We start from the raw sequence: 15485 nt of genomic DNA, 5'->3' as shown, positions 1-15485 counted from the left end.
CATCTTTTGCTATTAAAACCATTTAAATTTACAGGACTGTGCATCCCTGGAGGGGTATATGCTCTCAGAGAGCTTTCTAGTTTTTCTTTAGTTTTTTTGTTTTTTTTGTTGTTGTTTTTATCTGGATTTATTATTCATTATATTTGGTCAGCAGGTGTTATTTTTGGTCTTTGGAGAATGGCAAGTCAAATCATGTTGCCTGTGCTGCTTTTGGGGATGATAAGTAAGTATTGAATTAAATAATATGTCAAGTTAAACATTCAACTATTAAGTTGATGCATTTGCATAAACTTACTAACTGACTTTTGTTTATTGATGTTAGCAGTCTCATATTTTTGTCCAATTATATTTATGCATTTGTTTTCATAGGTACAGCGACTCCTCAGCCTTCAGGTAAGTTGACGCTTAGTTAACCTCTTTACTTTCTATTTGTACGTACTTTTAACAGGCCAAACATACAATCAAAAAGTTCAAAGTAGTTATCACTTCGGGATTATTATTATTATTATTATCATAAATTGCTATTTAACATAGACCCTTTTCATGGCCGACATCTTGACTTGTCATAGTGTCCCAGTAAGCCATGGCAGTGAGCCAGCATGCACATTATCAGGGCTCTGGAACTGGCTCACCTAAATGGACTGCAGTCGTTTCTAATATTTTCAATTACATCTGTGCTTTTCCTGCTATGACAAGCCAAAGTGTCAGCTGTGAAAAAGTGCTTTTCTAGTGGTCAGTATGTCCACAAAAATACAAATAACACAAGCATATTTTAGAATATAGGATCAAACATTAATTGATTTTTTGGTTAGGTGAGGTGATCTAGAAATGTTAACTGTGCATAACATAACATTTACCAATAAGGCCAATATGGATTTTTTAAAATGTGATTTGTGATTTTGTTCTTTCTAGGACCCCTCTACCCAATTAATGGAACAACAAGCTCTCGATCAGACGATGGAAGTTCTCCCCAAATTCCCCTACAACAACCTTTTGTGTATTTCGGACAGGCGTATAATCAGATACATGTATGTAAAAATAATTTTAGCAAAACTACAACATTTATATCTTTTGAAGGCTTTTAAAAATTGGTATGTTTTGTGGAGGAATCCAATTTTCATCCACTGGTTAACAAATCACTTCCAACACAAGAACTGTGACTTCAAATATGTATTCAAAAAGGAATAAATAAAATGAATTAGAAAAGCAAAAAGCTCAATATTTTATGAAGCATTGAGATATTAAAGTATTGGAGTTAATTGTAGTCAATATATTATCTGTAAAATGGTTATAAAATACTGTAGCAATAAATATATTGATATTTGATAACCTGCAATTGTCACTGACTGGAGTCGATGTCAACTAATTCTTTATTAGTAAGAACTGGTTTATTTGTTTCCAGGTTAACCACAATGGACACCTGACCTTTGCAACGCTATGGCATAGTTACACACCTCAAAGGTTCCCACTACATGGATCCAGAGATGTCATCGCTCCATTTTGGACAGATTTAGACAACAGAGGAAATGGTCAGATCTACTACAACCAATACACCAGCGGCAGTGTTCTCCGACAAGCTACACATGACATTAATGACTACTTCCCAGGGCTGAACTTCAATGCCAACTGGGTCTTTGTTGCGACATGGTATGAGGTGGCCTACTATCCATATTCAGGAACAGTAAGTCATCTTGTTCTAAATGGAGAAATACATATGATGTGCATTATCTATAAAAACCACAAGTCAATTTTTTTCAGCAAACAACGTTCCAAGCAGTCTTGATCTCTGGTGGCCAGAGATCATTTGTGCTGATTAACTATGGGATAATAGCCTTAACATCTCGCAGAGTACAGGTTAGAGCCATTTAAAAAGTATATGCTTACTTAAATCTGAATGCAGTAAAAGAAATTCACAAATACAAAAACATAAATTTAATTTTATCTATGTGACATGTATTTTCAGGCTGGATATGACACAGTCAGTTCTTCTCACCATTTCACCATCCCTGGATCATTCTCTAACAGTTCAACAGGCAGTAACTCAAATTTCCGCCTGAGCAGCAATGTCAATGTACCCGGTCGCTGGGCCTTCCGGACAGACCATGGATCAAGAGGCTGCACTTTCAATGGTAAGACCAGAACCAGAGGGTGGTCACCTCATGCCTTATTTCCACTGTATGGTACAGCATGGCAGGGATCGATTCAACTCGTTGGAACCGTTTGTTTTGGTTTTCCTTTGGCAAAAGTTGTGGATAGTACCTTTTATTGGTATCACCTCGGTCAAGGTTCCAAGCGAGCTGAGCCGATACTAAAAGACTACTGCAGACCACTGATTGATCTGGAGAATCATATCAGGAATTGTCACTTTCGCGACACGGGATATTGCTACCATCAATAGTGACCACAATTTAGTTTTTACTCCCTTGAATCAAAATTCACATAATGGTCAATTGACAAAGTACAGACGTTCCAAGTTGCAATTTAAGTATTTTAATTTTATATAATTTGTGATTTGTATTGCTAGTTCTCAAAAGTCAAATGGCCAGGGCATCTTGGTGTCCTCCATGGTTAAGACACTGACCATGACCATGCAACAACCAGGTTGAAGGCAGCTGGGGACCTTTCTTACATGTCATCCTCTTCTCTATAGCCTCATTTCTTGTCCCAACTCTACTGTTAAAAAAACTAGAGGCAAAAATGCCCCCCAAAGCAAAAGTCAAATGGTTTAAATGGTAATAGTTTTTGCAGGCTGTAGTCAATTCCTTTCAACAAACTTCTATTTTTATTTTCTTCAAAGGTGAACCCGTGCAGCTGGGTGACTCATTCTGGAGCGACAGTACCTGTGCACAGAGGTGCACCTGCACCTCAGCAGGCCTACAGTGTCACAACCAACCCTGCTCCTTTTCCCAAATCTGCCGGCCTACTGCCTTTCAGTTCTCCTGCCAAACAGTGCATAGACGGACCTGCACCATAAGTGGTGATCCACATTACTACACCTTCGATGGCACAGTGTTTCACTTCCAGGGCACCTGCACTTACGTTCTCTCTGAGCAATGTGGTCGTGGGCTGCCCTACTACAGAGTCGAGGGCAAAAATGAGCATCGGGGCAGCACTCATGTTTCCTGGACGCGACTAGTCAAAGTGTATGTCCATAATGAAACCATTGAGCTTGTCAAGGGACGTCGTGGTGAGGCTAAGGTTAGCAATAAGGACTAAGTCTCCACTTATTGTAATATTTTTATTTAGTTCATATTTTTACAACTATGTCTTTGCTTACTGGTGTGCTTACAGGTTAATGGAAACTTTGCAGCAACTCCAATCTCCCTTAGCAACGGCACCGTCCAGGTTTATGAGTCAGGTTTTTCTGTGATCATCAGTACTGACTTTGGCTTGGAGGTATCTTATGACACAAATCATTATGTCAGGATCAGTGTGCCTTATGCTTACCAAAATGCAACGTGTGGCCTGTGTGGAAACTTCAACAATCACCCTGGAGATGATTTTCGAACCCGCCAAGGCGAGGTTGTGAGCTCTGATGTGGTTTTTGCCAACGGCTGGCAAGCATCAGGGGACGATGAGCCTGGTTGTGAGGCGCAGTGTGGAGGTCTGGACTGTGCTGCTTGCACTGAGGCTCAGACAGCTTTTTACAGCAATAATGCACATTGTGGTATCCTCCAGAACAGTTCTGGACCTTTTGCTGCTTGTCATCAACGACTTCCCCCACAGTCCTTTGTGGAGAGCTGTGTGTATGATCTGTGTGTAGGAAGAGGGTACCAGCCCATTCTGTGCCAAGCTCTAAATGTGTATGCAAGTCAGTGTCAACAACTTGGTATACAACTGCCAAGCTGGAGGAGGCAAGGCTTCTGTGGTATGTCTGTCAGTCTTTCAACATTTTTTCAAATAATCCTTTGGGTAAAATGTCCATGTTGTCAAGAATATTGTTATTTTTTTGTTTAGAAATCCCCTGCCCAGCCAACAGCCACTTTGAATCCCAAGGCACAGGATGCCCAGCTACCTGTGTCAATCCCAATTCTACCCACAACTGCCCGCTCCCTGCCCAGGAGAGCTGCATCTGCAACTCAGGCTACATCCTTAGTGCCGGGGTCTGTGTCCCTCATGCTGAGTGTGGCTGCAGCTTTGAGGGTCGCTACTACCGCTCTGGAGAAACTGTAATACTAGACGAGGACTGTGGGAGACGTTGTAGCTGCAGTTATGGCTCCATGACTTGTCGCTTCCATGGTTGTGGCCCACTTGAATCATGCGGTGTGGAGGAGGGAGAAAGAGGATGCAGACCTAACAGCTATGGAACATGCTGGACAAGGGGCCCGGGGTCATATCATACATTTGATGGACTGACATACCAGTATCCTGGGGCATGTCGATTGACCCTTGCCAAAGTGATGGGGTTGTCCAGTCACCCGCACTTTATGGTGACAGCAGAAAAAGTTCCCAGAGGCCAACATGCTTTTGCCCGGTTGCTAAAGTTTGAGGCAGAGGGAACACACGTGTCCATTGAGATGGCAAGCAGCAGCAGAGTACAGGTGAGTGACTAAAATATATTTGAAGAATTGATGAAGACAAATGTGACAAAATGAGTGTTGACACCAGAGAAATGCTTTACTAAAGATTCAAATTATTTCTGTCTTGCATATTCCAATCTTGTTTTAAACAACATACAAAAAGGTTCTGAAAGGTTTTTGATGAAAACTGAAAATTTGGTCACCCAAAAAATCTGACCCTTGCTGTTAAAATGGCTTTTTAGGTTGATGGTCAGCGGATCAGACTACCATTCAGCTCAGCGTCCAACCGAATCCGCATCTACCACAACAGCGTTCACAGTATCATCGTTCGCACCTCCTTTGGTGTAACTGTGCAGACAGTCTGGCCACACTTTGTGCGTGTCACGGCACCTGGTATCTACAATGGCTCACTAGGTGGACTCTGTGGTAATTACAATGGTCACCCCCATGACGAGTTCCGCACACCCAATGGCATCCTTGTCAACAGCTCTCAGGACTTTGGCGACAGTTGGCGAGATGGCTCTCTTGCTGCACACTGTGTGGAAAGTGTAAATCATAATTCTACAACAAACTACAATGCTAGTGAGTACTGTGGCGTTCTTAGCTCACCGCATGGGCCGTTTGCCCAGTGTTGGGCCATGATGGACCCACAGCAGCATGTGGATGTATGTGTGGACATCATTGGAGCCTCTAGAGATCCAGCGTCAGCGCTATGTGAGGTCCTACGAGATTATGCACTAATGTGTCAACAGAAGGGCGTTGCCCTAGGATCCTGGAGGAATGCAACTGGCTGTGGTAAGCACTTTGCATCTTGTTGGATTATGTTTGGTTATGGTATAAAGATAGATAATGTCCTTTTTGAATTCATCTGTTTGTTTGTCTCTAGAGCAAAACTGCCCTCTAAACAGCCATTATCAACTCTGTGGAACTACTTGTCCTTCCGCATGCCCCAGCCTCTCTTTCCCTTTCGCCTGTGACACTGTTTGCCAGGAGGGTTGCCAGTGTGATGATGGTTTTGTCCTCAATGGCAACCAGTGTGTGCCACCAACAAACTGTGGATGCTATCACCAAAGACGCTATCGTCAAGGAGGCGAACAGTTCTGGGATGGTGAGGAATGTCAGAGCTTGTGTAGCTGTAATGGCAATACTGGGGCAGTCCACTGTACCCCCACCTCCTGTGGTCCCCAGGAGTCCTGCCGTGTGGTGGGGGGTGAGTTTGGCTGCCATCCCAACCCTCATGGCACCTGCTCTGCCTCTGGAGACCCTCACTACCTCACGTTTGATGGCAAGGCCTATGACTTCCAGGGAACTTGTCGTTATGTTTTGGCAACCCTTTGTAATGCCACTGATGGACTTCACCAATTTTCAGTGGAAGCAAAGAATGAGCCGTGGAACGGGCTGCCAGTTTCAATCACAGCTGAAGTTTTTGTGAATGTGTGGGGCTATCGAGTGCATATGTCAGGTGACAGTAGCGGTATGGTAGAGGTGAGTTGGACCATTCCTGAAACATAAGTGATATTCTTCATCTTAAGAAAATAAATAATTTTGTAAAGCCCCAGATAGTGGGGAAAAAAGCCCAACCAAATCAGCCAAGCCTCTAATATCTTATTACATGTACTGTAAGATATATCTGCAGTAGTTAGGAAACAGAAATTCCATTACATAGTTTGTTCACCAGACAGTACTGATATATTTATTTTTCAATAGTGAAATGTCCCACTCTGTAGATATCTGGGTCACAAATCTTGTTTTTTATTTAAGGGACCCTTGTTAAAAATGTGTCTGCAGCCAGTATATCGCTGTCACATTACGATTAAGCTCTTATAGTCACATCAATATTGGTATCACTTGCAAAAAGTAGTTTTGGTCAAGTAATAGTACAAATAAAAGTGTCTTGTTTTCCAATTTTGTTTTTCCAATGGTGTAGGTAAATGGAATAACTAAAAACTTACCTATTCTCCTGAATGGAGGTCGTGTGTCTGTTTATGCAAGTGGATCTCGCATATCTGTCAGTGCTGATTTTGGCCTGAGTGTCACGTATGATGGACGGAGTACAATGTCTATCTCCGTGCCTTCAAATTACAGGTATCTGCCATTCATCGCAACTCACATTTAAGTGATTTGATGTTCTATTTAGCTTGGCTTGAATGTTTTATGGCCATTATTTATTTTATTTTATTATTCATTTGATTGTATTCATGTTTTTTTAATTCATGTCCTTTTATCTGTTATTTATTGCCTTTTATCTATTTTTTAGTTTTTATGTATTTTGATTTTTATTTCTCCAGTGCATTACTCCCAAATTGTTTTACTATTTACATTTGTACTGTCTTATTATCAGCTTGTCAGTCATCTGCAAATCACTTTAAATTGCGCTAACCTGTACGAAAAGTGCTATGCAAATAAGGTTTGATTGACTGATGGATCATCTGAGCACTGACCTGTGCTCTAATTATTGTCATCAACACAGTGGACAAATATGTGGACTTTGTGGAAACTTCAATGGAAATCCAAATGATGAGCTGCGTACCCCATCTGGAATGATGGTCACCACTCCACATGAGTTTGGGACAGCTTGGAAAGTGGCAGGCAACTACACCTGTAGTGACGGGTGTGGTTCTTCCTGCCCACAATGCACCAATGAGCTACCTGCTCGAGCCCAATGTGAGGTGATTCAGGCAGTCGACGGCCCCTTCAGCTTCTGCCATGAGCAGGTGGACCCAGCGCCATATTTCAATGACTGTGTGTTTGATGTTTGTGTGTCGGGAAATCGAGGCCAAGACCTTCTGTGCAGGGCCATCCAGGCATATGTCAGTGCCTGTCAGTCTGCTAATGTTCGGATCTACCCTTGGAGACAGAACACCACCTGCAGTAAGTCAACCAGTCGATGTGTTGTTTATCTACTATACAAACAGCGTAAGAAACAACCAAAGAGGTGCTTTAAAAAAGTCCCTTGACCTACTACAGCTACAGATTTAGTTAATTGACTGAAGTCATTCGTTTTTTAACCACCTGGAATTTCTCATTTGTTTCCTCACTTTTTAAGGACTTGACTGTCCAGCTAACAGCCATTATGAGCTGTGTGGCACAGACTGTGGTCACACCTGTGCCAGCAGCATTGATGCCACCTGTGAGCAGGTTTGCTCGGAGGGATGTTTCTGTGACGAGGGCTTCCTCAGGAGTGGGACAAGGTGCGTCCCTGTGGAAAGCTGTGGCTGCCAGTATGATGGGTTCTACTATGATGTAAGTCACATCCCAGCAAATACTAAATAATCTAGAGTTACTATGTGACATAAAAGGATAGCCGTCATGATACGTTTCCAGAGCAGTAAAATCCTTACTCACAGTATTTCATGCAGTATTTTGGCATCTGATAAATCTTCAAACTCATGGATCTATTAAACAAAGTGTACCTCATGGATTGTATTTCATTGTCTCACCGGTATATGAAGGACCTGAATGATGGCTGCTGTGAAAAAGGTCTATTAATTGGTTTGGCTTTTGTGGTGTGTGTCTCTTTTTCTCCCATGCTGCAGGCTGGTGAGTCCTTCTGGACAGAAGGATGCTCTCAGAGATGTAAGTGCCATGCTCCCAATGACCTGCGCTGTTCTGCTGCAGCCTGCACTCCTGCACAAGAGTGCACCATCAGAAATGGCCAGCTGGGCTGTTTTGATGCAATGTCTACTTGCACTGTGTGGGGGGACCCACACTACATCACCTTTGACGGAGCACTGGCTCATTTCCAGGGCACATGCTCTTACATCATAACTGAGAGTGTGAGGCACGGCACCAATGAAACCCAGTTTCAGGTAGTAGCCACCAATAATCACCGTGGCAACAACCGTGTGTCATTTGTGTCAGCAGTGGATATATACCTCTCAAATCAACCAGAGAGTGCATACATCAGGATTGGACCCAACAGACGAGTAAAGGTAAACCCATTATTACTTTACTTTATATAACTTTCTATATCTGTCTGGTGTCAGCATAGCTAACATCAAGCCTCCCCACCTCTTGTCCGTCTCTCATCCTACTAGGTAAATGGAAGTGAGGTGTCTCTTCCCACCACTGCAGGAACCTTAGCTCAGGTAGTAAGACAGGGAAGCTACATAGTGGTCGATGCCATTGACTTGAAAGTCCAGTTTGACGGCCAGAGGACCTTACTGGTGAGAATCGGAGAAAACCGTGAAAACAGAGTCACTGGGATGTGTGGAAACTTCAACAGTGACCCTGCAGATGACAAAGTCTTGCCCAATGGAACATTGGCACAAAATGATAATCACTTTGGACACAGCTGGAAGGCGCCCACAAGCCAACCAGGGTGAGTTGTTGTAAAAAGCAGTGTGGATAATTTTATGGATACTGCAGCAGATAGTAATGGCAGCATAATGTGTGTTTTCTAGATGTGGATCCACAGATGATGTGAGTGGTGATGGATTGAACGACTGTCTCTTTATGGAGGAATACTCTGAGCTCTGTAGTGTCATCACCAACACTAGTGGTCCATTCAGGGCCTGTCATCTGCACTCTGACCCCCAGCCATTTTTCAGTTCCTGTGTCTACGATCTCTGCCTCTACACTCCAGCCAATGGCATGCTGTGTTCTGCAGTCTCAGCCTATGAAAGAACCTGCTCTGTTTTGGGGTTGGACATCCCTGAGTGGCGCACAGCTTTGCAATGTGGTATGTTTGGGGCTAATGGACAGCTAAGATAATGAATGAGGAGATAAATGCTGAGGTTAATGGAGCTTGCCATTTGTCTTACTGTTACTTGTTTTGTTTCAGTTTCATAGCTCCTCATCTCATTCTTTCCACACTATTTCCATAGCTGAGTCAGACCCTTGTGAGCAGCTGGACTGCACAGAGTCTGAGTGGTGTGGTGAGAAGGACGGTGTTTACGGCTGCTTCTGTGATGAGCACCACCATCGGCCCAACAATGAAAGCTACAGTGAGCTCAGCTCCCTTTAAACACTGCTTTGTTTCTTAGATCACTGAAGTGACAATGGTTATGTGTAAGATGAGTAGTAGACATTGCTTGAGTACGATGGCATTTTTAGTGCAGAACAATAGGGTCCATTCAGGTTTTTGCTTAGCTTCAATATTCTCTAACTTTTCAACTTTAGCTCCATTTCCAACCACTTGGGGGCAGCTCAACAATTTATAAACACAACACTGACATATTATTACCTTATAAAGCTGATAGGGTAAACGTTAGCATGTTAGCAAACAGTTGCCTATTTGTTTGGTGACAGTGGAGCAAACGGTTAACAACTGCATTAGAAAAGATCTAGTTCTTTGATCAAATGTCAAAGGTACAAGGCCTGTGTACATAAAAAACATAAAGGTCTAATTTAATTACAACTCCTAACATCCCACTTCACAACTCTATTCTCTGTAGGTTTGTCAGTACGAGCAATACCTTGCAAATGACATATACAGTAGTAAATTGATCCACTCTTAATATTAAGACATTGACAAATCATGAGATTAGCTATACAAAAACAACATCATCATCATTTTTTATTTCTATCTCTCTGTCATAGACTCGTCCATCACTTGTGTCAGCAGTTCAGGCACCATGTCCCTGTCGCGCTGCCAGCTGTTTGAAGCTGGCTTCCACTCTAGCGTCCTCCACCTCCGGGAAGACTCCTGCAATGGGACTCTCCAGGACGGACGACTGGTGTTCCACTTTGACAATGATGACCAGCTGTGTGGGACAGTTCTCAGGGTACAGTCCGTAGACTATAGTGTTATTGACGCAGACTGATTAAGATTTTAGATGCATTACAACTATAATCAACTTAAACCATTTTGTCATTTCAATTCTAAGAGCAACGGAACCCACTTCATCTATGAGAACACCATCCAGGGCGACGTGGACCCTCATGAAGGTCTAATCAGCCGCCAGAGGAACATTCATCTGCGTTTCTGCTGTGAATACCCTCTGGCCCAGGCCCTGTCTATGTCTGTGGGCATCAACCCTGTAGAGAGGTGACAATCTCGTCTGCATGTTTTATTTGATCGATTACTCAACTTAGATCTTGCTAACTAAATCAAATTTATAGTAAACATCTGTCTATAGTGATATGTCACAGTGTATGTAATAGTAGTAGTTTCAATATTTACGTATTCCAACAACAGTATATTAAACAGTGCTACATGCACTTTCACTACTAAACCTACCATTTAAACCAACAATACAAAAAGAAATCCAGGGGAGTATGTCCCTGTTCTGTAGGTGAAATGTGACTGTGTCAAAGATACCCAGCAAGACTTTGTCCACATTTTATGTAAATTGTATCCACGGCTGTTTAACTAAATATATATTAATGAGCAACCCTTGAGCTTGAAAGTTACCAAAAAACTTGGTGTCACATTATGTGTTGATTTTTCTAGCATTGTGAGGAAGAAGCTTCCATCTGGCCTCGGACAGTATCATATGAGAATGATCCCCTACGAGGACGCTGGCTTCCGCTTCTCTCTGACCAGTAACAGGAACATAGAAATGGAAATTGACCAGAGGTTGTATGTGGAGGTGCGGACAGAAGGAGTTGATGAACAGCAGATCTCCACCATCCTGGACTCCTGTTGGGCCACGCCGGTCAACCTCGCCAGCTACCCTGTCCGCTGGGATCTCATTAGTGCAAAGTAAAGAGCTATTGCAACTTCACCTTGTCTTAATTTACAGTCCGCCTGATAACACAGTAACTTCTACAACTTTCTTCTAGGTGTCCTAGTCCAGCAGATGATACAGTAGAGCTGGTTCAGAACGGCATCTCCACTGTGGCCCGATTCTCCTTCAGGATGTTCACCTTTACCAACTTTTCATCCCTCTACCTGCACTGCCAGGTCCACCTGTGTCTTCTGAGACACAACAACTGCTCAGCTGTAAGTACTTACTGTGTTTGTGTGTATGTTTGTAGTGAGTTTAGATAGATTATCAACAGGTGCATCAGCAGGAGTCTGTAATGTTGTTTTTCTGCAGCACTGCTACCCGGGTTACCACAGGCGAGTTGTGAGGGACGTATCCTACCATGACACTGCAGATATCTCTCTAGGACCACTAGTCCTGACGCCAGATAGCAGAGGTAAAGCTCTCTTATGCTTTCAGAACGTTTGTGCTTTTGAGTTCGATCAATACATTTCATGAACACTTCGGTTCTTCTCTTACAGACAAAATGATGAAAATGAGCAGCGCTTCAGGCCAGTTGACCTCCATAGTGACCCTACTAGTCAGTTTGCTGACTGCCACAACTCTGACCTAAAGAGATCAAAGATAGGCCACACAGGCAGTAAATAGATGAATATATACATATTCCACCACAACATATTAATCAATCACCTGTAGCTCAGTCACTGTACAGAAAAGGTTACAGATGTTACACAATATTTGGAAATACATTCTGTGAATTGCTCCTGCTCTTGTCTAAAGTTGTGGTAGTTTTTCTTTACAACATTAGAGGGCATCATAAGATCAAATACACATTTGGCTCTGTTTTGAAATTATGTCTGCTTACCTTTTTGTATTTAGTATAATATTTATCAGTTGTATCCTCGGGGCCTTTGCATTGATTTGTATAGCATTAGGCCTAAATCAATATTTCATTAGTGATAATCATTAATAACGAAGATGAAAATGATAAATGAAGTCTTTTGTCTTTTGTGTGAAATAAGAATCCTCAGCAAATCAGTGTATGATGTTTGTCATTTATCATGTGTTCGATTATGTCCTTAGTTTCTTTGTGGTGATTCTTATCATTAAATCATGTAAGAAGTAATTGTATAATGAAGGTTACAATTATAAATAAAGTATTTTTATGTATGGAGTATGGATCTCTATGGATCCCTAGGAACTTGTGTAAAGAAGCACAATCCAGCCCGCACATTAAAGTGGATAAGGATTAACCTTTTTCTATTGTACATAGTAGAGAGTTTTGTGATTGCAACCACAACATTAATCAAATTGTGGCTTATGACACGAACTGCCACATACAGTTAAACTCTTTAGATAAGAAAGGAGTGGGAGAAGTTGAGAAAATTCAGCCACGATCTAACAGACACGATCCTCGAACTCTCCCTCACACACAAACACAACCAGCAGAGATATACAGCAACACATGAAAGTCATATCACTTTGAAGGCCAAACAGAAAGTAATCAGTTTATTGTAATGCAATAAATAACTTGGTAGCCTGCAATACTGTCCCACATCCGTTTCCTTTTATCAGTGCTTAAAAGTACACTGTCTGGCTATATCCACATCCCTTCAACCATTTAAGCAACTACTGTATTTTCAAAATTGACTACAATTCTTAAGAGGCCTGTTTGGGCAGATAGTTCACAACAGACATATTGTATGAAATAGCCTTGGTTCATTGATTTACATTGATGTTCTGCTTTAACACTTTAGACTGCGGCCACAACATTCAGCATAATTCTCATCAATTTACAGTGTCATTTTTTTTGTGCTGAAGGTGTGTCACTATAGTACATACTGACAACGTGTGGAGTCAGGGAATAAGGGGGTAACAATATAGGAAATAATTTAAACTGTTGGTATTTTTTAACTACTGGATATTTTGTTATTACTGGGCAGAGTATAACCATTACTGTACAACAATCTTGCGTTTGGGAGGAATTTAAAGAGAACTTACACAAAGTATTTTTAACTACCGGGTACCCATTCTAATATGAGCATGATTCTTCCATAGAGCTGTTGTTAAAAGACTTTGTAGATATGTTTTTGCTATTGCCTGTGGTTTTGGCATTAGGTCTGCTAAGTTTTGGATGCAAGTTGTATCTGTTATTTTACCTTTAGAAGAGACAAAGAGAAAAAACCCATAGCTCCTCATATCAAGTTTGAATTTTGATATTGTGCAATCTCAATGAAGTTTTTCAATGGCTGTAGTGTTTGTGTCCTTTGATGTTCTTGTCAGTTACACTAGGACAGGACATAAAATTGATCATCTTCTACAACTGCCACATCATAAAAAAGTACTTATTGTACTCCATAACAACAAGGAACAGCACCATGTGTCAATCCACATAAACCTGTACCACCTCAGGCTCCTGAAGTCCCCTGTAAGTACAATGTACCCCGTAGTTATTCTGGAACCATGAAGTTTGCCTATCCTCATCTTGTTATCATCTCTACCCCTTGAGTGTATGTAGGTAGTATATGATCATTTTGAAATGAATCCCAGCTGATTTATAAAATAAAATGCTATATAGGACCCCATCTTCCCCCAAACTTCCAGCTTTGTTGCTCAGTAATGGTCATACTGTACCCCGTAATGACAGAATTGGTACTCGTTGGTTAAAAAATACCTACAGTATAGGTTCCTACATTGTCCCCCTCATCTCCTAACTCCACATCTTATTCCCAACATCTGTTAAAATGTCTGAACCAAATCATTCTAAAACCAAGGTTAGCTGAATAACATACTTTTAGTGTTCCCTGATTGTGAACCATCTCTGCACCATTCAGTTTGTTATTTTTTAATTTAATTTATTTGTTATTTTTCATGGGCTAATATTGAGTATAACTATTTTCTTCAAATCTTTCAGGAAATAGTTTAAGTGGTGTCTTTGAGAACAAGACAAGGCTTGGCTTTTGATAGTAGGCTACTGGGAAAGCTATAAAATTTATCTACTCTTGTCGGCTTGCGTATTTTCTTCCTGCATGATAAAGACCTGTTTGTAGTTGGTAATCTAGGTCATGTCAAGGTAAATTTAACTACCCCATAACTACCCACACCCACATCAAACATCTGACAAAAATACTTCAGTATCTTACCGTAAAAGGTAAAGCTAGTACAAGAAAGACAACCATAAAACAATAAGACCATGATCATTAAAACATTAAATAAACTATATAACATTCAAGGTAATAAATAGTCGCGCAAAGTGGTTATGTAGGTGACCTATTTTGGATTAAAAATGACAAATATTGCCGAAAGGTGACAATTTTGCATGCCTAAATAAATCAAAAGGATGTCCTAAAGTTTTTTTGGCCCCAATCCGATTTAATATTGGTCCAATTCGATACTTATTTTAACCTAAATGTTGATTAGATAAGTTTCACATTTAAATTACAGCTGTAGCCTTCTAAATAGCAGGTTGAGGTGGACAAAACACAGTAGAGTTCAGCAAAGAAAGGATCAGATTTTAGCCGACACCGATCCATTAAAATATGCCCTGATCAGCCCTGATACCAATTCTTGGGATCTGCTCGGCTTGCCGTGGGTGTTTCAATGTACCTTCCCATAATGCACTGGAACCTCTTCAATATCACTGCAGGTAAAAGTACAGCTAAATGCAAACATGAGGTGGAGCACCGGACATGGTTAACAGAGAGGAAAGACCTATGTTTCGTGCAATGAATGGAAAACCTTTGTGCCTGATATGCCAGACTTCATCACATTTCAAGGATTCTGTTCTCCAGTCTGATCCAAACATGTACAAAGCATTCAGAAACTTAACACTTCATGTCAGCTAGCATGGATCTCCATGAGTTCTGAGAACAGATTCCATTATCTGCTGGCGAAAAGGCTGCAGACTACATTCATCATTGACCCTCTTTCTGCAGCATCGAACTCCTTGAAAGCCCTGTTAGTAGCAGATGAAGCAGCACCTCAAGTATAAATGAATGTTGTGCATTACACTGTATGTATTCTGACTTGATACATGATTTACTTGGATCTTAAAACTTAAAGCTGCATAAACATGCTACGATAGTTGAACTTTGTTAAAAACAAAAGCTGGCATCCTGTTCACTAACGGTTTACCTACTCTGTCTCAAGGAAGTTTTTCATCTCTACAGGTTGATTGATTGATTCCTTGCAACCTTGAAAAGCTAAGTATGTAATTTGGCATAATGCCCATAAGGAAGAACAAGTATTTCCTCTAGTCTATTTCCTATCGCTAATATTTTGAGAATGATTTACTGAGTTTAAGCAGTAAATCATT

General features: G+C 41.2%; 1 protein-coding gene across 1 annotated transcript; it reads left to right on the top strand.

Moving 5' to 3' along the window:
• The first annotated feature begins 186 nt into the window (after positions 1-186).
• On the top strand, positions 187-12706 carry LOC139303021 (alpha-tectorin-like). The gene is made up of 24 exons (XM_070926707.1): positions 187-223; positions 370-393; positions 913-1028; positions 1403-1681; positions 1759-1854; positions 1964-2129; positions 2798-3198; positions 3292-3868; positions 3958-4541; positions 4763-5315; positions 5407-6005; positions 6448-6605; positions 6991-7391; positions 7567-7763; positions 8057-8452; positions 8558-8841; positions 8924-9201; positions 9347-9466; positions 10062-10246; positions 10349-10509; positions 10915-11166; positions 11247-11406; positions 11504-11606; positions 11692-12706. The coding sequence occupies exons 1-24, from the start codon at positions 193-195 to the stop codon at positions 11781-11783; spliced, it is 6213 nt and encodes a 2070-aa protein (XP_070782808.1). The 5' UTR covers positions 187-192; the 3' UTR covers positions 11784-12706.
• The last annotated feature ends 2779 nt before the right edge of the window (positions 12707-15485 follow it).

This window comes from Enoplosus armatus, chromosome 20 (genome assembly GCF_043641665.1).
Source record: "Enoplosus armatus isolate fEnoArm2 chromosome 20, fEnoArm2.hap1, whole genome shotgun sequence".
NCBI classification, from domain to species: Eukaryota; Metazoa; Chordata; class Actinopteri; order Centrarchiformes; family Enoplosidae; genus Enoplosus; species Enoplosus armatus.
Note: the sequence above shows the minus strand (reverse complement) of the source record. Positions and strands in the feature narration are given on the sequence as shown.

What these genes read in the sequence shown, in the direction of transcription:
- LOC139303021 (XM_070926707.1), top strand. Translation starts at nt 193, where the DNA reads ATGTTGCCTGTGCTGCTTTTGGGGATGATAA. An exon ending in GAGGAGGCAAGGCTTCTGTG is followed by an intron (nt 3,869 to 3,957) that starts GTATGTCTGTCA and finishes TTTTTTGTTTAG; the next exon opens with AAATCCCCTGCCCAGCCAAC. An exon ending in GAGACAGAACACCACCTGCA is followed by an intron (nt 7,392 to 7,566) that starts GTAAGTCAACCA and finishes TCACTTTTTAAG; the next exon opens with GACTTGACTGTCCAGCTAAC.